The following is a 26,312-nucleotide window of genomic DNA, read 5'->3' on the forward strand; positions in this document are numbered from 1 at the left end:
GTTTCAGTGCTTTTGAAAAATCTTTAAAAAAAATTGACAAAAAAGAATTTGTTTTTAATGGGCAATTCACAAAATGTTTATAACTTAAAAATTATTTAACAGATTTGAAATTTTGCATATAAACTTCTTAACTAAATTCATTAAACATCAATTTTAGTGTTATTGAAAATTTTCCAAAAAAAAAAGAAAACAATATTTTTTGAGGAAGATATGCTTATTTAAATAATCAAATTGGTTATAACTAAAAATTATTCAACTTACAGATTTGAAATTTTGCATGTAAATTTCTTAACTAAATTCATTGGACACCTTGTAAGTGTTTTCCAAAAATTTTCTAAAAAAATTGAGAAGAAAAATATTTTTTGGAGAAAAAATATTTGTTTCTAATAGGAAATTAACAACATGCTCCCAACTCAAAAATTATTCAACATATAGATTTGAAATTTTACATACAAAGTCCTTAACTAAACTCATTAAATACCTATTTTAGTGTTTTTGAGATTTTTTTTTAAAAATGAAGAAAGAAATTATGTTCTGAGGACAATATTTTTTTAATAAAAAAATTTCCAAATGGTCCTAACTCAAATGTCATTTAACATTCAGAATTTAAATTTTACATACAAATTCCTTAACTAAATCCATTTCAGACATACTTCAGTGTTTTCAAGAAAAAATTTTTTAATTATTTTTTATGAAAATTCTTTTTAATGGCCATTTGCAAAATAGTTATACCTAGGTCAAAAAATATTCAACTTATGGATATATTATTTTGTAAACAAATTCTCTGACCTAATTCATTACACACCTGTTTCAGTGTTTTTAGCGAACTTTTCCAAAAAAATTGGGAAAAAATAAAATTCTTGAGGAAGAATTTTTTTTCAATGAGTAATTCACTAAATGTTTATAACTTGAAAATTATTTAACAAACAGATTTGAGATTTTGCATACAAGCTTTTTAACTAAATTTATTAAACATCAATTTTAGTGTTATAGAAAATTTTCCAGAAGACATAAGAAAAAAATATTTATTGAGGAAGTAATTTTTTTTAATAAGCAATTCACAAAATAGTCATAACTTAAAAATTATTCTACAAACAGATTTGAAACTCTGCATGTAAATTCCTTAACTAAATTCATTGAACATCTATTTTAGTATTTTCCAAAAAAATTTACAAAAGAATATTTTTTCAGGAAGCTATTTGTTTCTATTGAGAAATTAACAATATAACTTATAACAAATTCAAATTCAAATATATTACATAAAGTTGTATACAAAAGTGTTATTGTTACATAGGGAAAATAGGTACAAATAAAAATAGATAACAACCCTATTTCATGAGAGAAGAAAAATAATGTTAAATACCTATATACCTAATGTAAAAATCCAAGAAGAGGAATCGGCCTAAGGCCATCTAATGACGTACCTTGTGTGCAGATTTCCTCTTCCAAAATGGCACAGATATGAAGAGGTTAAGAACGGCAACAGCCCGGCCGCTATGCAGGCGGAAAACAGGCGAGAGAACAAAAAGGTAGTAAAAATTACGACTAATATGCACTAAAATAACCCAATATCTACACACTCAGAACAACGTTTCAAAAAATGTTTGATTTTTCAATAAAAATTGTTTGGTTTTGGCTTTGAAAATTTTTGGATAATTATAATATTTTTTCAATTCAGCAGGCAGTGTGTTAAAAAGAACTGGTCCATAATAGGTTACAAATCTTTGGGTCACATTTGTACGTTTAAATGGAATAAACATATTTATCTCTTTTGTTGCTCTTGTGAGATAGTTGATAAAATCACTATTAATTGGTGATAATGTAGTATGGACATAGTTTAAAGTGGAATGGATATAAATATTTTTGACACTTAGTAAATTTAGATTATTATATAGTTCACCAGTTGAAAATCTATATGGTCTTTTAAATATTATTTTTAGTGCAAAATTCTGAGTGATTAACAACTTCTTTATAGTATTGTTATACGCGCAACCCCATATAATAATACAGTACCTTAAATTGGATTCTATTAGTGCGTTATATAAGGTTTTTAACATTTTTACATTTAGGATTTCACGTACCTGATACAATTTATAGAAAATATTCCTAATTTTTTTATTAACGAATGCAATATGTTCCTCCCATTTAAGATACTGATCCAGTATAACCCCCAGATATTTGATTTTTTCAACTTTTTTTATTTTGATACAATTACATGCATCATTATGCGATAAGCAGTCATTATTATGAATAACAATCTCTGTGGGCGATGGTTGATCTACTGACGTTGCGGAAAAACTCATATAATAAGTTTTATTAAAGTTTAAACTTAAAAGACTATTGTTGAGCCACTCATACATTTTACTAAGGCCAATTTCGGCTTTTTTAAAGACTCTCTTCCAAGAATTATCAGAAAACAATAATGCAGTATCATCTGCGTACGAAATAATATAAGGATTTGAAATTTTGTATTCAAATTTATTAGATACCTATTTTCGTGTTTTTGAAAATTTTTCTAAGAAAAATCTTTCTTTAATTAACAAAATGATTATAGCTTAAAAAATACTCAATTTATTGATTTGACATTTTGTAAACAGAGCCTAAACTAAATTCGTTGGACATTTAATTTTTTTTTGAAAAATGTCCAAAAAAATTAAGAAAAAAATTAGTTTTGAGGAAGATATTTTTGATGAAAAATTCACAAAATGTTTATAACTCAAAAAAAAATTATTAGTTTATACAAAATTTTTGGAAAATTGCAAAAGCAAAACAAATAGAAATTTAACAGCGATAAAATGGAATTGAAATTAAATTTTCTGGATAAGTACCACTGGAATCATAGCAACCATAAAAGACTAAAATTTACAGAACTTATGACCAGTATATTTTAAATCATATTTAAAAAAGAGAGCTGACATTCATGCACATAATGTAAGATCAAAGGAAAATTATAACAGTATAGGTATGTAAATACAACAAAACGTCTTCAACAATCTTTATTCTATGAGGGATTAAATGTCTCTTTAATAGTTTGCCAACAAACAACAAACATAAAATCATCGCCAAACAAGTATTTACTATGATTAGTAAATAAGTATCTTTTAGTATAATTACATATATTTTGTGTAAATATTAAGAAATATTAATATATGTATATTCATATTTAATTAGTCAAGTGCTAAATAAATAACATTTCATTTAATTTTAAAATTAAAAATTTTCGGAAATAACCGGAAATTCATATAACATATTTTTCTTTCTAAGGTTATTCAAAGCATTGGAGACAAATAAATGATTCCTGTAAGGCTACTTTTTTTGCCCTACATGAGCGTGATCTAAAATTTATTATAGGACGTTTCGACTTTTGCCGACCATCATCAACCTGTTTTTTTTCTATTACCAAATTTAAATAGTCGTTTTAATTATTCCGTAAGACCTTTATGAGAAAAAAGAGATTAATTGATATCATCTTTTAATTAAAAGTAAGTTTTACCCTCAATCATCTAGGGTCAAAAAAGTATTAGAAACTCCTTATATACATTAATATATTAATAGTTAATTTTACAGAAAATCTTACCACTTATTTTTCTCATATCAGCATACACTTCAAAACCAAAAGACTTAAAATCCCCCAGAAAAACAACCAAAACACACTAACTACAAACAATCCACGTTAAAATTCTATCACACTATAATAACAATCACGCAAATATTTATAATAAATTTATAACATTATGCATTGCAGCTCTCGTTAATTCCCGTAAAACTTTCAATGAAAATCAAGGATCAAAGTCCCGTGTTTGTGGATTTTCATTCGAGTGATGAAAATCGGACTCGCACCCGGAAAATGTCGCCAAAATACACCGGAAAACGCGAAAATACACGCCACGGAACGGCAGAATCGAGTGTGTTCCTATCTGAACGTTGAACCGCGGAACGGAGTGATAGGAGACGACGGCGTTGCCGCTTCTACGGTTAAATTTTTAAGTTTTTAATGCGATGAGTTTGACGCCAGAGTAAGTCAGAAACCTGACTCTGGACTCTGGATTTTGATCGCAAGTTAGGTCTCTATAGAGGGTGTGCTACGTAATTCAAATTTAAAATAAATCTAATTATTAATAAAAAAAAACATAATATAATACATACAGTGAACGGCAAAAATATGGAGAAAATTCAATAAAAAATGAGGACGACGTGTTCGAAAAAACTCTCGCACACGTCGATTAATATTTTTGGTTGCGCATTTTTTTCAATAAAAATTTTGTATACGTATTGTTTTATATATTTTTATTTTTGTCTCGTGTAGCCGTGGTCAATACCAACTTTCTAACTTTAAATAGAACAACCTGTATGTGATTACATTTTTGGATTCTACACAAAACACGGTACCTATCTATGAAAAGCTCCTTGAAAATTGTGTTAAGGAACAACTTGTTGAGTTTTGTGATAAAGGCAAAATAATTGTTTCTGGACAGTCGGGATTTCGTGAGCATCATTCTTGTGAATCCGTTGTCGTTAATATTTGTGATGATTTTCTCAAAGCTATCGACTGTGATAATCTTATTTTAGCGGTATTTTTAGATTTTAAGAGAGCCTTCGAAACGATAGATAGACAAATTTTAATTACCAAACTACAGAATTAGGAATTAGGGATAATGCTTTGAGTTGGTTTAAGTCGTATGTGTCCAACAGAGTCCAACGTTAAGGTGGGTCGGTTCTCTAGGTTTTTTATGCCTGTACTAAAAAAAGTTCCCAAATGGTCCATAATGAATACCAATTTCTTACTTTTTTTAAATTATATTATTTTACCCCCCGCCCGACCCCTAAAAAAAATAAAAAAAAAAATTATATTATTAAAGACTGCTACTTCAAACAACTAAAAATAGCTTCAAACACACTCACAAAAATTTTTATTCAATTTAAACAACGTTAAGCCTCCCCGCCAGGTAAATTTGTACGGAACGGCCCCTTCCTTCAAAAATTTCGTGATAAGGCTGATACTAAACTCTTTGATATTTCAAAGTGCAAATGTACCGATTTTAACTTGTGTATTTGTGAGAAGTCATACTAAGTCCAAAAAATGGAACAAGCTTTCCTAAACGACCAGAAAACTCCACGATTAATGTCTATAGGGCAAGTAGATGCCAAAACAAGTAAAATTTTGCAGCAAAAACAAAAAAGAAAAAGCAGAGACCTCTTGCGTAATATTCCGGAGGACAAAAGCCAACAAAACATTTCGCGTAATGTATCAGAAAAAAAAAATTGAACAAGGCAATCTATCAAATATATCAGTGCAAAGCGAATCAGACTGTGATCCAGACTTCGAACCAGAGCCGTCAACTTCTATGGGCATCACCTTCGACTTTCCTGCATTAGCAAAAGCAATAGACCGAGCTGGATTATCAAGTAGAAAAGGAGCAATGATCGCCAGTGCAGTTCTGGAAGATGTTGGATTGATATCCAAAACTGATCAATCTTATGTAATAGACAAGTCCAAATTAGATCGACAAAGAAAAAGGCTGAAAATTTGATGGACGCAAAGATAGAACTCTTCACATTAAAAAACAGGGTGAATCGTCATCTAGGAAAATCATTGTCGAAGAACATATAGTGTTATTAAAGGAACCAGGTAGCGACTATATAGGACACGTAACACCTGAAACGGTACTGCAAAGACCATAGCTTTAACGATTCTAAAATATTTAACCGAAAATGAAGTATTAGTTAGCGAGTTAGTTGCGGTTGGCTGCGATGGTACTGTCATTAACACTGGGCCTCACGGTGGTGTAATACATTTGTTGGAATTACATCTTAAACTTGCAATGGCTAATATGTCAACTACATGCAAACGAGTTGCCATTGCGACATAGGACCATTATCATTCTCGGGTTCTATTGGCAAACTTATTGAAACATGTGAGCGATTACCTGTCGTGTGCTACGAAACAATCAAAATTAATTTGCCTGAGGTAAATTTAAAAGAATTAAGTAGCGATCAAAAATATTTATATGAGATTTGCACTGCCATATCCACTGGAAACTGTCCATCTAATTTAGCGAATAAATCTCCTGGCAAGTTATCTCAGGCAAGATGGCTAACAACAGCAAATCGTATCTTGCGGGCTTACATTGCGGTAAGAAATCCCCCGTCTAAATTAAAAGTGTTGACAGAATACATTCTGCTAATTCAATATTCAAGATATTTAAGTGAAGAACTTAAAGCTGTAGTTGATCCTGTAATTCAACGAAATGGCTTTTATGGCCATCCTTAAAATATTATACTAACGATAATCTTTGACTCACGTCGTCATATAAGAGAATTAGGGTAGAGAAAAATATTAAGTTGCAGGTCGAATGAGAAAAAAATTCCTGTAAATTTGAATAGCACGATAAGAAAAATTTGAAATTCCCAAGTTCAATTTTGAAGCGGAATCATATATTGATTTAATAAATTGGCAAGAGTGCAAAGTAACAGAGCCACCAATGACGAAGCATCTATCTGATGAAGAAATTGAAGAATTTATTAAAACTAGCAGCTATCCAGAGGGAGATTTATGAGACTTACTGCCATACGCAGGGTGTTGTGTCAAATTAGTGACAGAGGCATCGTCGGCCGTATGTGGGTTTACTAACAGAGATGGTTGGATACGTACAAAGTTTAATATCAAATCAGACTATGAAGTAGGAAATTAGAAATTGGTCATATGGTTGGGTGGGCAGGGATAGAACTCGATAAGAGCCACCTCCCCGTGGTGAGTTCTGGGTTATTTTGTATCTGTTTATATACAAAATAGGCGAAGAGCTGGCGGGGAGCCCAAATATGTCTACAATTTAATAATATTTTTTTTGCGTAATTAGAGGACTACATTACATTATTTTATAGCACAGGCAAATTATTTTCTTTTTATTTTTTTTTGTATTTTTGGGGGAGTAGCGGAGGGTGCAAACGCTGATGATTTTTTTTTTAATTTGCACGAGATTATTTTACCCAATAGCATTTTTAAATGATACAATGGTGTATATTATAGGCAAAAACTTACAGCAAATGCAAATCGACCTAAAAAATTAATTGAGTAGTTTATTTGTCTGGCTTTGCACTAACAAATAGTGTTTAAATACAGCTAAATCGAAGTTTTGCATATTTGGCAAAAAGTCATTACTTAATCAAATAGACATGGATAGTGTAAGCATTACTGTAAATGGGGATAGCATTCTTTATGAGAGTGAAATTAAGTATTTGGGTACTATTCTAGATGCCAATTTAAACTTTTGTGCACATGCAGACTACGTCATGTGAAAATTCTCCAAAAAAGTTGGATTTATCACCAGAGTGGGAAGAAACCTCTCCATGAGCACAAAGTTGCTTTTGCTTAATAGCATTGCACTTCCGCATTTGCAGTATTGTTCCACGTTATTGTTTAATCTGCCACAATATAAAATACACCAGTTGGAAGTAATACAGAATAGAGCTATGAGACTGATTTTAAAATCAGTCAGTCATAGCTCTATGTCAGCCCTCAAAAATCAGCCCTCGATAGAAAAAGTCAGGTTGATGTGGTGTATACTGGTTTCAGTAAGGCTTTCGATCAGAAAAATCATAGCATTCTGCTGGAAACATTGAATAAGCAATTCAACTTCTCAGAAAGGCTAATTTCGTTGCTTTCGTCATACTCTATTGACCGTCTACAGTTTGTTGAGGTGGAAGGTTGCAGATCTAATACCTTTGTTTCATTTTTTGGAGTCCCACGGGGATCCAATCTCGGCCCACTTCTTTTTATCTTTTATATTAATGATCTTAGAGAATTGATTTCCTGCCTTAGACTAGCTTATGTTGATGATCTGAAAATATTCTGGTGTATCAATAGTATCTTGGACTGCTTGTTCTTACAGAGTAACTTGGACCTAATTAGGGGGTGGTGCAGTCGAAATCAGTTATGTCTTAATATCTCGAAATGCTGTGTGATCTCCTTTCACCGAACCAAGGATCCTGTTTGGTTTAATTACAATATAGACAATCAAATCCTCTGTAGAAGTACTTCTATTAAAGACCTAGGGGTTGTATTCGACGATAGGCTCACATTTGTGCCACATATTGAACAGACAGTGACCTCCTCGTTGAAACTTCTGGGTTTTGTCATTCGAAATAGCCGACTCTTTAACAACTCAAACTCAATAAAACTATTGTACTTTTCCTTTGTTAGATCAAGACTGGAATACGGTTCCTTGGTGTGGTGTCCTTTCTATGAATGCCATGTTGGCTACATCGAGAGTGTTCAGAGAAGGATTTTAAAGTTTCTTATGTTTCGTGAGGATGGAATATATCCTGTTAGGGGACATGATCATGATCTGATGTTAGGTAGATTTAATCTGCAATCTCTGGCCATGAGGAGAATAATTCATTTTGTAACATTCTTATGGTCAATAATCAAATAAATTCTCCTCCTCTCTTGAACGATATTCTATTTCATGTACCACGATTTGCTTCTAGAGCAAATATCACTTTTGGTTTCAGGATCCCGTATATCAAATGTGCAGAATTTTTAATTCAGTATCATCAACCTGTGACATATTTGAATGCTTCATAAAGGATCTAGTTTTGTCTCTGACAAACCAACAGTTACCATAATTCCTTTTCTCCTCCTTTTTTCCCTTGTCCCATGAATCCCTTTCTTTGTTCATTCTAATGTTAATTTACATCTCCTATAATTTTAATATATACATGATGTTACTATAGTAATTTAAGTTTTCCTTATTTTTCTTTCTTTTTGTTATTTTATTTATAGTAATTTAATACTTGTTTACACTTTCAAAACATTAATTGTAGATTTTCCTGTAACTGGGCTTTGCCTCTTAGAAATTAACTGCTAAATAAATAAATAAATAAAATGTGATCGATATACACCAATTAAATGTATGTTAAGTGTCCTAAATATGATGTCTGTGACTGAACGTATATAGTTTAATGTCTATTTGTTTATATTTAAATTGAAACATCGTTTGTTACCCAGCTATATCTGTGATAAGTTAAAATCGTTGGAGGATGTACACACATACAATACTAGACATCGTCAAGATTTCGCCATAGTGGATAGGTGTATAACACTCTTCAGTTACTTAATTCGATTTTATTTAGAGGCTCAATAAAATTTAATAAATTGCTTGTGATAATTGAGACCTGTGATAATGTAAACCAGTTTAGGAGGCTATTGAGAAACATCTTTTAAATAGGGATAGCTAAGAGTATTTCTATTTTCTTTTTTTTGTGTTGTAGATTATATTCTTTTTATGATTTTAGTTATAAGTTTTATTATACCATTTGTGTTGTCCTAGGTTAGGTTTTATTTATACCAATAATTGTTGTGTACGTTTTCTTTTATTACGCTGATCACCACTCTATTATACCTAATGTAGCCCTGTATATAATGAACTTTTATTGGTTTATTATTATTATTGTGGTTTATTTTCTTTGTAGACTTTATATTATAATTATAATTATTGAAATATATGTAGCTATTATGCTAAATAAACTTCTTTATTATTATTATTACAAAATTATAAACATTTTGATGTATCACATGCCATACTTTTATTCAACTGTTTTTAAGATACGTGGTTTTAAAACTTGATGTTTTTATGAATCTAAAAGCTTCTAAAATTTATTCTACTAAAAATAAATAAAAATATAGATAAATAGATAATAAATAAATGGGGGCGTATTTTGGGCACCTCAATTAAGATTGTAAGTTGCGCATTTTTTACAATAAAAAGTTTTTATACAGCTACGTAGACAGGGCTAATACCAACTTTCTTATTTTAAATAGGACACCCTATATGTTATTATATTTTTTGGATTTTCCACACAATTCCAAGCATTTTGATGTATCACATGACATATCTTTATTCGATTGTTTTTAAGATACAGGGCGTTAAAGAAAACGTTTTTTTTTTTAGTATTTTATAAACTTAAAGAGGGTTCTTTTAAATCTTTTTCTTTAATAAGTGTTTAAAATGTAAACCATTTACTATTTCACAATGCCCTAAACGTATTACAAATTCATTTTGAACGTTTCTTATGCATTCTGGAAAAATGTTTCGACACTCTTGCCTTATTCTAGTTTTTAACTCCTCAATATTTGCCTGCTTGGTCACATAAACTTTGGATTTCAAATATCCCCACAGGAAAAACTCCAGCGAAGTCAAATCGGGCGATCTTGGTGGCCATTCAAAAGGTCCTCCCCTGCCCATCCATCTGCCTGGAAAAATAGTATCCAGATAGTTTCGAGCAGGTCTTGCAAAATGGTCTTGCTGAAACCAGATGTTTCTATTCGGCATATCAGCTTCTATTGGATCAGGGAATAGAACAGCTAGATTTGAAATTAGTTCTTCTTGTGCCTTGTTCCATTTAAATTTTCTTCGAAGAAAATTAGGCCTATAACTTGCTGACCTAGACTTTCTGCCCAAAAATTTACTTTTTCTGGGTGTTGAGTGTAGCCTTGCCTCATCCAACATGGATTTTCTTGTACCCAATAACGGTAATTGACGATTTACTTCTCCGTTCAGCATAAATGTCGACTCATCGGAAAAGAGAATGTTTTCTCTAATAAGATTATTATTCTGCATTAATTCCATAAATTGTTTACAAAATTCAATTCTTCTGTCTGCATCCTCCTCATTGAGTTAGTTGTTTAGAATATTTAGTTTTTGGGAATTGTTAGTTTATAGGGATGAAATTTTTCTGCTTCAAGAACCTTTACTACTGAAGACTGACTCACTTCCAATTCGCGCGATACCTGCCTAGTGGGAATATTAGGATTTTCTTCAATGGCTAATAACACATTCATTTTGGTGTCTTTATTAAGCGCAGATCGACGAGAACTAGTTATTGTTCTTACGTGACCATTTTCCCGAAACTGTTTTTCAATCTTGCTTATTATTATTGCTTTGAGATATGGGTGGTAAATCAGGATATTTCTGTCTGAATAAATGCAAAACTTAATTTTGGGTTCTTGTTCTATCTCCGTACCCAATCGTCATTAAACTTTCAATCTTGTGCTTTACACTTAATTAGCCCATTTTGTAAAAAAATTAAAAGAAACTTAAATCTGATTATCCGACAGTTAAGGCACGTCTTGTAGCAATGTCAACATTTATAAAATGTCAAAATTATAAAAATGCCACATTTTAAACATTTCTAAAATAAAAAATCAAAACTTAAAAAAACAGGTGAATAAAGTTAAGGCATGTGATATATCAAAGTGTTTGGAATTTTGTCCAAAATCCAAAAATATAATAACATATAGGGTGTCTCATTTAAAATAAGAAGGTTGGTATTAGCCCCGCCTACATGGCACACCCTGTATAAAAACTTTTTGTTGTAAAAAATGCACAACTTACAATCTCAATCCTAGCGTTTTTCCGAACACGCTTCCATTTATTTATTATCGAATTTATTCCAAGTTACAGACTTGCACTGTAGATATCCCAACGTAAGTGTCTTGTCTACAATGATCCCCAGGTAGGTAACTTGTTTAGAACTTTTTATAGACCAACTTGAGTTGTGTCTAGAGGAAAGGTTTACATTCATTACTGTAGTTTTAGGTAAGTTGGTTACATTAATTGAAAATGGAACATAACCAGTTTTTTTCCAAACTCACTGTAAATAGATTGAGATCGAACCATAATATTTTAACCCGGTAATTTTATTTTCAACTTCATTCTATGAGTTCCCATCAACAAAGAGCACAAGATCATCTGCGAATGAAACAATCTCACTCAAGTATTCCTGCTGTAAAAGAGAGTTCAGATAAAGAATAAATAGTATAGGGCTAAGAACTGGTCCCTGGGGTATTCCAAAATGAAGTTCTCTGTACGAACTTGTAATTGAATTAATGTGCACTCCTCGTATCCTTTAACTCTCTAGGAGAAGCAGTGCCGGTCCCCGAATACCCATATCTTCTAGTCTCACCCAGTTTTTTTTATCAACAAAGATAAAATACATTATTTCATAGGGTTCGCCTATGATTTCTCGGTCTGAGATAATCATCTATGCTGATTTGATCCCTAAAATATAATCTATAACAATTTAGACTTAACGGTAAAGATTAACCAATATTTCTATACTTTATTTGCTCCTTAATAAGAAAAACAACAAACTATCAAAAATTTCTTGAATTTATGTTTACCTTATTTGATAACGACCGATCTTGATTGACAAACTAGGTTCATCTAAAACAGTTTTTATATTCCATAGTAGGTAGAGTAAGGGCGACAAATGTGGAATAGGTCAGTAATATGGAATAGTTGTAAACCAGAAAAAGTACCAAGCGCCCTCTATTAATTGCAAGTTAAAAGTGTCGAAGTGCATTCATCTAAGGTGTTTTTTCGATCGGTCTGTCTCTAGTTTGTTTTGTTGGCTCACCATGGACAGTCGTTTTTTTTTGCGGCATCATAGTTTTGCAGATCTTGCTGTTTCCGTGTGTTAGCGATAAAATACTTATTTTTTATTCAAACTGTTGTGCATTTGTGACAGTTCAAACATCATAGTTTACAATAGTTTTTAGGTAAGTTTGTTTTTTAACATAGAAATATTTTTTTAGAACATTATAAGATTAGGTTATGAGGGTCACTAATATGGAATTTTTTGAGCCACAAATATGGAATAGTATTCCATGTTAGTATCCTATTAAGAATACTAAAATAGTGATATTTTGTTGCTATAAGAGCATTTCTAATTTGCTTTTATACTAAATAATATATCAATAGGAAAAGTAATAAACAGAAGAGAGGCTATTGTAAACCTATTAAATCTTGTGCTTGTACTCTGCGTTAGAAACCTCAATTTTTATATGATGAAATAGAACTATGTCATTTTTTTTTTATTTCAGTATGGTGTCAAAAGGTAGGCGAAAAAGAAAATGTTACGAAAGAAATGATATGATAAAAGCAATTTGTGCTATTAAGGAACAGAAAATGGGGTACCTGCAGGCAGCCAAAACTTACAATGTTCCCAGAACAACCCTTTTTAGACACTGTCAGAAAAACGAAGATCCAGATATCTCTGCTAAAACAAAACTAGGTCGACCAACAGTGATTACAAAAGAACTAGAAGATTAACTTATAAAGTACTTACTTCATATGGAAAGTAAGTATTTTGGTTTTACCAGAAACGACATAGGGAATATGGCATATCAGCTTGCTGGTAAAAATAATCTGTCAAATCCTTTTGGCAAAGAAACAGCTGGAAAAGGCTGGCTTAGGCTGTTTATGAGACGGAACTCAGATACATTGTCATTTAGAAAACCTACAGGCACATCTTTTGCTTGAGCCAAGGGCTTTTCCAAAGAAAACGTTCAGTCATTCTTTACTATCTTAACGAATGAATATGAATAACATAACTATTCAGCAGACCGCGTTTTCAACGTTGACGAGAGTGGTCTCTCTATAGTGCCTTCAAAGATACCAAAAGTAATTGCACGTAAAGATAAACGACAAATTGGTAGCATGACTTAATAAGCAGAACGAGGCTCACTAATTACAGTAGTATTTTGTATGAGTGCAAGGGGCAATTTTGTTCCACCCTTAGTTATATTCCTCAGAAAAAGCTTAAGCCCGCAGCTTACATAGGGGGCTCCATCTGGGACAATGTTCGAATGTCATCCATCAGGATGGATACAAAATAACATTTTTACAAAATGGTTTGAACACTTTGTAGCGACAGTAAAGCCTACACCTGAATCTCCAGTTATGCTCGTATTAGACGGTCATAACTTGCATACTCCCAATATTGATGTCATTAATATGGCCAGAGAAAATAATGTTCAGTCCTCTCAGTCCCCCAGTGTCAGCCCCTTGACAAATCTTTTATGGGACCATTCAAATCTCATTACAGTGAGGGATAAGAACGTAGGTACGACAAAATGCCAGACCAGTAACTGCATTTGATGTGATGGAAATTTTCGGCAAGGTTTATTTAAGAGTTCAGCGTGGTGAGATTGCTGTTAATTGTTTTAAAGCCACCGGAATTTTTCCCCTTAATCCAAATGTCTTTCGTGAATCTGACTTTCTTGCCTCCGAAACTATCAAAAAAAAATTAAGTTGATGCTGTTGTCCCTCTTCCAGTACCTCAAGATACTGAAAATCCGACGCCACCAACAAATATTATAACTCCTAAGATGGTCTCGCCTGTCCCAATCATTTGTAAAACAAACAGAGAGTAAAACAAACTTGACTGATTCCGATACTCCCAGCACGTTAACAGCTAACTCATCAAGAAGTCAAGCTAAGCGTAAGACAAACAATTTGGGATACAGTTCAGAAAAATCAAGCAGCTCTTCTGAAGAAGACTTTATGGTAGATGATGACTCAGATGATTAATTATGTACTGGCGAAAATGGTGAAAGAGTTTTGCATGTTTCTGATAATCCAGAGTGCTTGTTTTGTAGTGGACAGTTTTTGGAAAGCAAAAAATTCGAGAAATAGTGGATACAGTGCAAATCCTGCAACTCATGGTGTCATTTGCAATGTACCTCATATGTATCTGGCATTTATATTTGCAATTGCCAATAGATTTAGTATTTAGTTTAGTTTTCTACGTATTTTATATTTGTGACCCTATTTTTAAAAAAGGGAAATATTAATATTTTAGTTTTTTTATTACGGTTTTTGAAACGTTTTTATTTTTTACAAATACAAGTTATAATAGCTTAATATAACATGTTTTTAATTACTTTTAATATTTTTGTGTTAAAAAAATTAAAAAGTTCTTATAATTTTGCAGTTTTAAAAAAAGTATTCCAAATTTGTCGCCCTTACTCTATTAACTAACAGTTGTTTTTTTTTTTTGTATTTCATTTTATACCTGATTAAGCCCCTGATTGAACTAAAAAAATAAATTATCAAAAATCTCTTATGTTCAGCATTTCATGATGACCTTCCTCTAAGATTTTATCAAGATAATGTATAATCATAGCGAGTCAGCCTTGGATCTCGCTATCGCTTGCTTGCGCGGACACCGCGCTGTCTCGCTCGTATTAGTCGGCGTTGCCGATGTTTATTCGATTTCTTGGTCAAAAATATAGAGAGGAATTTGTAGTTTTAAGTTCAACAAAAATATTAACTATTTAAGGTTATAGGTATAACTATTGACCCAATTAAAAACGACATATCTCACTGCGAACGTATGGGTAAAAAACATCTGTCTCTCAGAAACTCAAACCAGATTGTTGGCATGATTAAAGCATTGAAATTCTTTGTAATTCAGATTTGCTTATGTTCAGTACCGCCGACCTAGCTCCCAATGACATCTGAGGGTTCTCAGCAATTGACTCCAAAGCAAGGATTGTAGCAGTATCGTTGTCATCGTATCTCTTTTTCCGTTTTTTTTCCTGTTTTTACATTAACACTACCCGTGGCCTCAAAAAGTTTAATTAGTCGTCTTGCAGAAGATATTGTTACCTTGTCTTGCGGATATTTTCCACTACGATACGATTGCACAATGAAAATTTTCTGCTCGAAATTTAAAATTTTTCTCTAAATTCTGATAAAAAAGTTCGTAGAAACTCGTAAAAGCAGCAAAAAAATTACCCAATATAATAAGCGACATGCATTCCACGAGCAACAAACTCCTACCGATCGTAAAAAATGAAATATTTATTTGGTTTTTGTTAACTAATAAATAATTTAAACGTAAAATGTAGGCCTATGATTATGAAATTCGGTATTCCGGGAGAATTTTGCATTCTAAATAACTTTTTTTTTATATCTTGCCTAGAAATACTACTTTACCTACTCATAAAATTTTAAAAATGCTCCTATCAAGGCATTCTTGATTTAAAAAAATAAAAATATGCTAAATTTTATTTTTTAACCAAGCAGGGCTGGATGCCAAATGGTCAAATTTCAACTATAATTTTTTTTGTAATTTGTACGTATAAATTCGCTTACTCTGGGACACACTGTATATCTATAGAAATGAATGTAACTCATATAACAAAAAAGACACGACCCAGACTTATTTTAACATAAGTCTATATTTAACTTTTGACTTAAATGAATAAAATATATATTCAAAACAGTTAAACACTGGCAAACTGTTAAAACATTAATTGCCTGAATGGGAAACCTTATCAGCAATTAAAATAACAAATTAAAGCAACATAAAAGAAGGAAAAACTAATGGACTTGCAACATCTAATTCTATAATGAAGTCGTTCAGTTACGTACGTATGTACGTACGTACGTAGGTACACGGTGGTTTAATTAAAATTTCAAATCGGACATCGTTGGTTTAAAATTAAAATATTAATTCATCCGGTTACAGTTAGAGCTGGTGCATGTTTTGATATAAGTGCGATCGTTGATTGAGAAATTGTGAAGATGCGCGATATTACGGGCGAAAACGTGCCACTAAAAGTATACCGCGGATAGATGGCTATACTAGCGCGGGAGCGCGAGATTGCTAATATTATTAAAAACATCAGTGGAGCCGTATTATCGGTACTGAACGCATTGGAAGGAGTTTTTGCACAGCGTTTTTTGCTATTTTATATTAAGTGTCTTGTGTGTTTTTTTTTTGATATTTTAATTAAATTTTGTTATGTCGAGCATCAAAATGAATGCTTATATGTACCGTGCATGTAGTATCATTCGCAAGAAAAACAATAACACGGTAAATTTTTTAAATTTCCTGTAGCAAGGCCGGAAATACTAGCGCAGCGGGTGCAAAACTGTGGCGACGAGAAAATTTTTTTAATGGATCAAAGGGATCTTAAAGATAGACTTATTTGTGAAAAACATTTTGTCAAAGATCAAATTTATGTTAGCGGTGGAAGATCGTTGCTACAGAAAATGGCTGCTCCTATATTCTGGAAAGGTAGGGTAGGTCTATTAAATTCAAATAGTTATACAAATTTTGATAGGTAGGTACCTAGTTTACATTTCAAAAAGTTTATTTATAGGTTTATATACCTAAACTTTTTGAAATATAGGTAAGTAAAGGTAGTAGTCTTTCATTTATGAAATATACCTATATTAATTTTCACTAGGTAGGTACTTATAGGTATTAATTATCTGGCTGTTTTTTAAATATGTAAATGTTTTTATGATGTGTACGTAGTACCTTACTATACTTACAACCTACTAGTATGTCAGTAAGTAGCAAGTATGAGCTTTTTTTTAAAGGGTTAATAAATTTAATAATATAGGTAAAAATTATTATACCTAGCATTTATATTACCTATGCATAGGTCCTTACATAGTACCGTTATGTACATTTACATAAGTATACTGGGTAGTTAGGTTCAAACGTCATTAATTTTAATATATGGATAGATAAATAAAATTGAAACTTTCATGATAAAATTTTTCTCAAAAATGTTTAATAACATAATCACAAAGATACAGGGAGTAAAAGTAGAAAATAAAATGGTTTATTTGAAAATAAAAAAAAAGCTTTCATTTTAAATTTTTTTAATGTTTATAATGTAAAAGCTTTTTTTTATTTATTTATCATAACTTTAAAACTGCCAAATCTATTTTAATAAAATAGGCGTCCTTTATCGACTAAGGACCAACTTTCATTGAACAATTTAAAAAATAGGCTGGAATATTTTAAAACCATCGAAGTTTTTGAAGACGGCAAAAAAAGAAATAATATTTAAATGGATTCATATGGACAATCAAATCAATACTTAGTTTATGGGAGCATCTTCAGAGTTTTTCAGAATTTAATTCTAAATATCTTATAACCGGTCATCTAAATCAAGATCCGTTGGAATTTTTTTTTTCGGTGGCTAGAAATAGATGTGGATACAATCCAAAACCTAGTATTCAACATTTAAGAATTGCATTGCAGTCCAATATCAACATTAGGTTGCAAAAGGCATTAGAAACCGGTAAATGTGAAGAAGATTTTCAGGAGCAACTAATTTTAGATGACTTAAGAGAAGAAAAAGAAAATACAATATTTTCGATGGAATTTCAAAACTTACCAGCAGAGTTTGAAGAAGACGATTTTCAAGCATCTTTATCGACCACAATTTCTAATGCACTTTTAGAAACACATCAAGAAGGGTCATCATCACCTGTATCTAATGAGGTAACACTAGAAACCTATTCAAATGTATATGTTGCAAGATATTTTGCATATAAGATTTTACAAAAAACAAATTGTAAAAATATTTGTGAAGATTTTTTAGTACAGAGCAACAATGCTGATATAAACGACGAAAAGGAAATATTTTTGTTAAATAAAGATTATGCAAAAGAAAATTATGTTTCCTGCCTGAAAGTACCTTCAAATGAATTTTTAGAGAACTAACCCAAATGTTAATAACAAAATTTCACACTTATTTTGAATATTTTAAACTTCACAATGGTGTAATGAAATCGATATAAATGTTATTAACTTATGTCCCGAACATATTGAAAAATTACTAAAAATATTAATAAAAATAATGCTTTATAAACAAATGAAATGGGAATCTCAAAAGAACGTCAATGACAAGAAAAAGGACCGCCAATCTAAATCTATTAAAAAGAAAAATAAACCTCATAGAAAAATAATAATTTTATCAAAGAATTAATAAGTTAATTTTAAAAAAACTATGTAAATTATTTACAAAAAAAAATGTTTGAAGGTATTTTTTTATACCTACAGGTCATCATAGCCTATGTATAACTATGAAAAAAATAGAATCTATCTAATCTTTCGGGTACTTTGCATAAGAACCCCACGAAAAGGAGAGATACGTAGATATTATATGGAGTAGAACATTTTTTCATTATAATTTATTTTTGTTTCCAATATGCAAGTGCGATATATCTTTAAGAAGGCAATAAAAAAGCCGATTTCTTGACATAAAAAATACAAACTGTAATAGGTACTAATTTATTTTTTTTATGATTTTTTAATAATTTAAAACTTTGGCCCAAATCTTCATTAAAATGAGCTAATATTTTCTAAGCTTACAGAAGACTTTGGCTAAATAGGCAAATTTTAAAACGTAATAATAATAATAATAATAATAATAATATCATATTGTGCGACTTAAAACAAACAAATTAGTATATTATTGTGTCAATCGTAAAAACTATATTATGTACAACTCGGCCAAAGTAGCTTGGCGTCTGAGATGCGCGAATAAAATTATTAAAGATACGGTATTTGTACGGTTTTGTACAAACCATTGTGCACATCAAGGTCAGAGGCCAAGCTACTTTGGCCGAATTCTAGGTAGGTATACATATTTATATTCATACAAAAAACAACACTAAACCCCAGTATAAAAATTGTTTTATACAGTGATAAGCCGCGCTTTGATTCATGAGAAAACAATTTGATTATGCATTTGCTAAAACTCCTCTGGGTGCCCGATATCGGTTTTCTTTCAGCTGAAACTGAATCGAAATGAGAATTACCGCGCTTGGCCGCTAAGCGTCGCTCAAAAGCAGCAAGTCCCTCTCGTTCCGCGCGTCCCCGGCCCTCACTAAAGACGGGCACGGTTTAATGCAGGGCATTTACGTATCTTCCCAATTTCTCAATCAACGGTGCGATCGTATTTTATGCATTAGGAAATTAATGGATGTGACAGGTGACAAGGTGAGCCTTTTTCAGGTGTTACTGTATATTAATTCGCCCTTTTTCTCGAGTATTTTTCAGTCGTTTCCCGTTATATGTATATTCCACTTAATCTATATAACTGCACGCCTCTATTAATCCACTCACAATATATGTTAATTACAAGACGCTATCCTCGCCGGAATGAGGATTTATTATTATTAATAATAATAATATTAAAACGATTAGAAAATTGAAAAAGGCCCAAATAAGGAAGCAAACTCATTGTAGGTGTAATGAACTGTAAAGGCAAATAAATTAATTAATTTATTAATAACGGGTGGAGCGGTTTGTGAATGAAAATAAATTTGCATGAATTATTAGATGCTCGGATGTGGGATCAAAAATTTATTGGCTTTAGTACCGGTACCGGTGTGTAATAGATTGGATCTTTAATGATGCTTATTAGATATACAGGGTGTGTAAACTGCGACTCTCGCCATTGCGATCCGAAGATAGAACATTGAGTGTTTGGCAAATTTTATTATTTACAGTTAGTGTCTTTGTAAAATATTACGGATGTATTTATTAAATAATTTTAGCACATTAACCATTATTTGTTTATAATCAGCACAATATCATAGATGTATGGTACTAAAAACTTACATATTTCTGATCACAGCTTAATATTTTGTAATCTTCAAATTGATGATAAAAATTATAAACCTTTATAAGGTTTTTATATTTAGACGTTTAGAGTCTACCAATAAACAGCTCTTTCAAATTGATCTTAAAGATGTATCCTGGAACACTTTTTATAATTTGGATGACACTAGTGAACTGGTACAGTTCTTAACCTTATATACAGGGTGATATACGTGATAGAGAATTTAAAAAGAAATAGACTTTCATTATAACATTTTTCTCAGAAATGTTTATTAACAAAGATACAGGGTGTTAAATTTGAGAATAATTATTTGTTTATTTATCATAACTTTTAAACTAACAGCTTAATTTTAATTAAATTTCGCATGCAGGTTATTGTAGTGAATTGTCAATTACTGATGAAGCCAATTTTCGAAAAAATTGTCAGTGGCGTAACATACGGAGGAACTTGGTCCTTTTTTGTCTCAAACCTGCGAGGTGATAAAATAACTTTTTATAAAAAGTCAACTGTTAGATTCTCCATTTAACTTGAAAAAAAAAGTTACTCTTGCAAAATTATGATTTAAGGCACTGTTTTTAAAATATCCTAATTTAACTGTTCAGAAATACCTGCTAAAATGTTGCAAAAACTTATAAAAAAAGAAAATCGGGCTTGAATTTGTGAAAAAGTTAAATATAAAAGATAATCAAAAGTTACCTTAAGTCATTATTTCATTTGACAGGTTTAATTTAAGATTCAAGCCTAATTTTCTTTTTTTTTAAGTTTTTGCAACATTTTAACTGGCGTTTCTGTACAATTAAACTACGTTACGACAGTAGCAATTTTTTTAAAAATCAGCTTCATCAGTAATTCACAATCCACTACAATAACCTGCATGCGAAATTTAATTAAAGTTGAGCTGGTAGTTTAAAAGTTATGATAAATAAACAAATAATTATTCTTAATATTAACACCCTGTATCTTTGTTATTAAACATAGCTGAGAAAAATTTTATAATGAAAGTCTATTCCTTTTTAAATTCTCTATCACGTCTTAAAACTAATGACATTTATACAGGACCATTCTGTATAATTAATCTTTTTAATCAGCATGCCACTATTGTATTAGTTAAAAATTTAAAAAAATTAAAAAATTAAATCAACTTCTTGTACAGGGTGAGTTTTTCAAAGCGCGGAGTAGTATTATGCATTGATGATATTATTTATCGATGACGTGCTGTCTATTATTTGGTTAAGCATTCTTCACATTTTAAAAATATTTTGGACTATACAGGGTGTTCCGAAAAAGCAGGGCACTACAAAAGTTAATTTTTTTAAATGGAACACCCTGTATTGCAAAACATTTTTGAATTCTTTGCGTAATTACCAATCTTTTTTAATAATGGTTTAATATGCCAAAAACTAATAGTTTAGGAGATAAATCAAATTTTGTTAAAAATTTAGAATTTGCACGCATCTCTTTAATATTAAAATTTAGCACCTAAATTTTGAATACAGACTTAATTTTTATCATCAGAAGTAAAATAAAGTTACTTTGATATGCGTGCTATGTAAAATTATTCATTTTGTTATACAGGGTGTTTTTTTTGAAAGGCCAAACTTGCCCAACTTTAAATATAAAAATCTCTCTTATTTTAAATGAAACACCCTGTATATTTTCATGTCATCTAATAGCTTACTTAAGAGCCTATAAATTTTATTATTAATATTCTATCCCTATCTCTAATAGTTTTTGAAATATACTTATATTTCTTCATTTCGTGTTATTTTTTTCTTATAAAATGAAACAAATTTATGGACGTTTCTTTTTATTAAATTCACTTATTTTTATATAATAAAAGTTAATTTCTGTTCAACAAATGTTCAAAGATATGTCCTCCTTGTTCGATACAAATATTAATTCTTTTAATTATATTTTGTCGAACATGGTATAACATTCCTGGTGTTACGGTTTGACAGGCATCCCTAATTCTAATAATCATATCCTCCCTTGTAGTTGGTTTTGTTGCATAGACTTTATCTTTGAGATAACCCCACAGAAAGAAATCTAGCGGCGTAAGATCGCAAGACCTTGGCATCCATGCAACAAATCCTCCGCGACCAATCCATCTTTGAGGATATTCTTGATCCAAATATTCCCTTACTGCACGATGAAAATGGGGAGGCGCACCATCTTGTTATAACCCCATACTTTGCCGTTCCTGGAGATTGACTTCTTCTAATAATTCAGGCAATTGCTGCTGTAAAAATACTCGATATGAATGCCCATTCAAAGGTTCATTAAAAAAATATGGTCCAATTATACGGTTATTATGGATGCCGCACCATACATTAAGGGACCAATGATTCTGGTGCTGAACCTCACGTACCCAATGAGGGTTCTCTGTTGCATAATAGTGCATATTATGCCTATTGACAGCACCATTGCTTTTAAATGTCGCCTCGTCGGAATACATAATATAGTTAACAAAATTTGGATTAATTTCAATTTTGCGAAGTAACCATTCACAAAAAGTTACACGTAGCTGAAAATCTTGATTGTGAAGTTCTTGATGCAACTTAATGTGATATGGGTGGTATTTATATTTCCGTGTTGTCCGGTTTACCGTTGTCTGCGAAACATCAGAAAGTAAGGCTAACCTACGGCTATCAATGTGGGGATCCTCCTCAATTTGCAAAAGAATTTCAAGTTCTTTACCTTCATTTGCCACCCTATTAGCAACATTACGTTTTGGCAGATCCACGCTGCCAGTCGTCATAAATCGGTCCATAACAACGCGAAAACTGCGGGAATCGGGTGTGCGCCGTTGAGGATATTTTTCTCTATATAGCCTTTGAGCTAGCAGACAATTTTTATTTGCTTCACCCAAAACAAAAATCATATCAATAAATTCATTTCTTGAATAATTCATTTTTAATATTGAAAACAAATATCTAAAAAACACCTTAAAACAAATCTAACTATTAATCTCTAATTAACTAATGTAACTGTCTTTTTGTTATTGATATTTTTTTCATTTGTTTCCACGGCGCCTTGATGGATACATAAAAAATCGACACTCTAAATTATAGGATGTTGCTTGCTATTCTAAAATATATAGGATTTTTAAAACAACATTTAAAACTACCCAATTAGCAATTTTTCGACGCGACAACGTTGCAAATTGCAACACAACGTTGCATTGTTACGTTGTCTTAACCGTAGAGACAACCACATTTTACACCAATTTGAAAGAGATTTTATTGGTTGTCTCAACGTTACGCAGTGACTACCCGTTAACTTTCTCAACGCTTTTGCAACATTTTTAGAGTTACTGATTTTTGGACGGATGGACGTCATAATGACGGAAAAATTAATTACTTTTTTAACAATAAGCTAATAGATCAACCAGCTACTCCAAAAATATAACCTTTTTAATCCATCTTTTGAACTGTCCTTATTAATATTTGTGGAGCAGACTTTCCATATGCATTTTGTCCTTTTTTTCAAATTTTCAACCAAAGATGGCGTTGCAAACTATATACACTTTGCTACAGTATTATGCCACAAAAGACGTTCCAAATGCACTTTGTCCCATGCAAATTAAATAATGAAAATACCTTGGACTTTCTATATGGTATATGTCCATTACCAGTAGACAAACTAACAGAAGTTTGTCCTTGCACCGTGGACTTATTGCCATTTATTTGTCGTTACACTTGTTGCGGTTAGAAGTGTTTATTTTAAGTACTTTCAAGTTCTTTGTTTTTTACGGAATAAATTTAAAATAATGGATTTCCCTGTGACAGGGGATCATATAATTGGTGATACGGATCGTGGTAATAGAAAAAGGAAAAAAATCTTACGTCTAAAGAGCGTAGAAGTAATATCAGGTAAGTCTTACCTTTCCGGTACGCGGCCATTCGTATTTGCCAGCGGATCGTGTTTTCGGGCAATTAGAAAAAGTTACACGATCCTACAGTACAATAAAAACACCTACAAAATATCATGAGATATACTCCAAGAAGGGAGACGTTAGACAACTTGGTAAAAACTGGGTTGTTTACGATATAAAAACTGCGTTAACCTCTTTAAAGAAAATTGAAGGGATCAGTGCGGCCAAACGGATTATTATTAAGAGATCACAAAACAACAGCAATATTTTGCTTAAGACCGAGTTGTTCTACAGAAATGACGTTATTAAAACGTTAAAACGCGGAAAAAAGCTTTCGACTTTACAGCTACCTGTTGTAATGCTTCAAAATGATCTTAAAACAAAAATCCGGAGCCTCTCAAAACTTTTGGTGAAACTATCAGGGGCAAATTGGATTAATGATCCTGAGTTAACATGGTTGTAACCTATTCTCTCTAATAACCATGAACAAAATGAGAATCAAGTGAACGAAGATGAAACTGAGGGCGATAATGCTAGCGAAGAAGGTGACATGCTATGTGATTGCAATAATGATGTTGACGGGGACGGATTAAAAATATTTTGTATATTAAAAATAAAATACTGATCTTATAAACCTTCTTACGTTTTTTTCATATTATCCTTGCTATACTTATTCATGCCGCTTTGTACAGACAAACAAAATGCAATTTGTCCAAGGTTGAGAAACTAAATGCAGTATGTCCTACAGTTTTTCAAAGTTTTTTAGGATATAATCAATACCAGATTGTCTGCATATAAGTACATCATTTGCATAATTTTTGATCAATTTTTCGGGTATATCATATTTTCGATAAATTTCTTGCCAGACACGTAGCAGTTTTTGCTTATTTGCCAAAATTACAAAAAATTGACAAAATGCATCTAAAAAGTCTGCTCCTCATTTGTTTTGTATGTAATTTAAATATAGTGAATTATAAGGGTAAAATACCCGTTTTGAAAGATATACAAGCACTTAATTTATAAACGGAACATAGTTTACTGTGAAAAGATGTTATTTTAGCCCTAAATAACACGCGCGCCCTAAATTTATAACGGATTTCGAAAAAAAAAAATAAGTAATTTTTTTTATTGGTTACATAAGAAACCCGCTGTCGTTGTCCCCGGTTGGCCTAGAGCAAGAGGAAGAACGGATGGACCTAACCTAAAATTAATATTTCAATTATTCTTTGCAGTTTGTTGCGCGTATGCAGCACGTTTTAAAAACTTTAATAAACAAAAACTTTAACTTCTACAAAAAAAATCATAAGCTCTTCGAAAAATATAAACTCCGAAAGAATGAAAGGACATTTTAAAGTAGTTCACATATAAAATTTAATACAAACCTTTCCACTGCTATCTTCCGCTACTTCCATTGGTTCTACATATCAACTTCAGGGAAGCTAGAGTAGGCATTTTTGCATCCATTGCAAGCCTTTTTTTTGCGTCTAAAGTAAGTTGCAGAATATTTCAAGTCTTTATATCTCTTCATTTTTTAAAGCAAAACGAAAATAATAAATCCCAATTATTCCAAGCAAAAAATAAATTATAAATATATAGATTAAGTAGGTGATGTTAAATTGAATAATATTTCTTCCTCTTATTCTCTCTACCTTTGTTTTTCATCTTATTCCTTAAACTCGTCAAAACATATTTCAAAAAGCTCCCTCTACAGCGAAACGTTGTTCTTACTGGGTTTTTGATTCGACAAATTGTAAACGTCTGCACGTCGTTGTTTTAAGTGTAAATTACTACTGCTACCATCTATAGTAAAAAAATACGTTGTAAAAACAGCAGCGTTTTACAACAGTTGCGATACAGGTGCAGTACGTCGAAGTTTGGTCGAAAATAAACGTCGTTGCAAAACCAACTAAATTTTGCGCTGAAAACAACGTTGCAACTAGTGAAAATAATAGTAATCTCAACTTAGGTGACTGTAAATTGTTACTAGGGTAATAGAGTCATATAACTAATTAAATTAAAGTCCAGAGATTCAGAGATCGAAAGATTAGTATTTTGGATCCTCTTTTGTCTTCGATTTATACATCTAATATTTATAAATGTTTTCAGTATTGTTCTTATAATATATATGCTTAAAATACTCAACTAATTTGTATTTTTGACATATCTAAAACTCAAGAAGCAAACTTAAACATAAATAGTGATCTTCGCAGATTGTCG

At 31.4% G+C, this 26,312-nt stretch overlaps 1 protein-coding gene across 2 annotated transcripts in view; it reads right to left on the bottom strand.

Moving 5' to 3' along the window:
• Positions 1-26,312, bottom strand: part of LOC126739372 (caskin-1) — a 576,780-nt gene that overhangs the window by 544,817 nt on the left and 5,651 nt on the right. Inside the window, exon 1 of one of the 2 annotated variants that reach the window (XM_050445027.1) lies at positions 3,578-3,910. The exons of the other annotated variant lie outside the window; for it this stretch is intronic. Coding sequence (XP_050300984.1) covers positions 3,578-3,593 — 16 coding nt within the window. The 5' untranslated portion in view covers positions 3,594-3,910. Of the gene's footprint in view, positions 1-3,577; positions 3,911-26,312 lie in introns of those variants that run through there. 2 annotated transcript variants of the gene reach the window in all.

The sequence above is a fragment of the Anthonomus grandis genome, chromosome 8, assembly GCF_022605725.1.
Source record: "Anthonomus grandis grandis chromosome 8, icAntGran1.3, whole genome shotgun sequence".
Taxonomy (NCBI): Eukaryota; Metazoa; Arthropoda; class Insecta; order Coleoptera; family Curculionidae; genus Anthonomus; species Anthonomus grandis.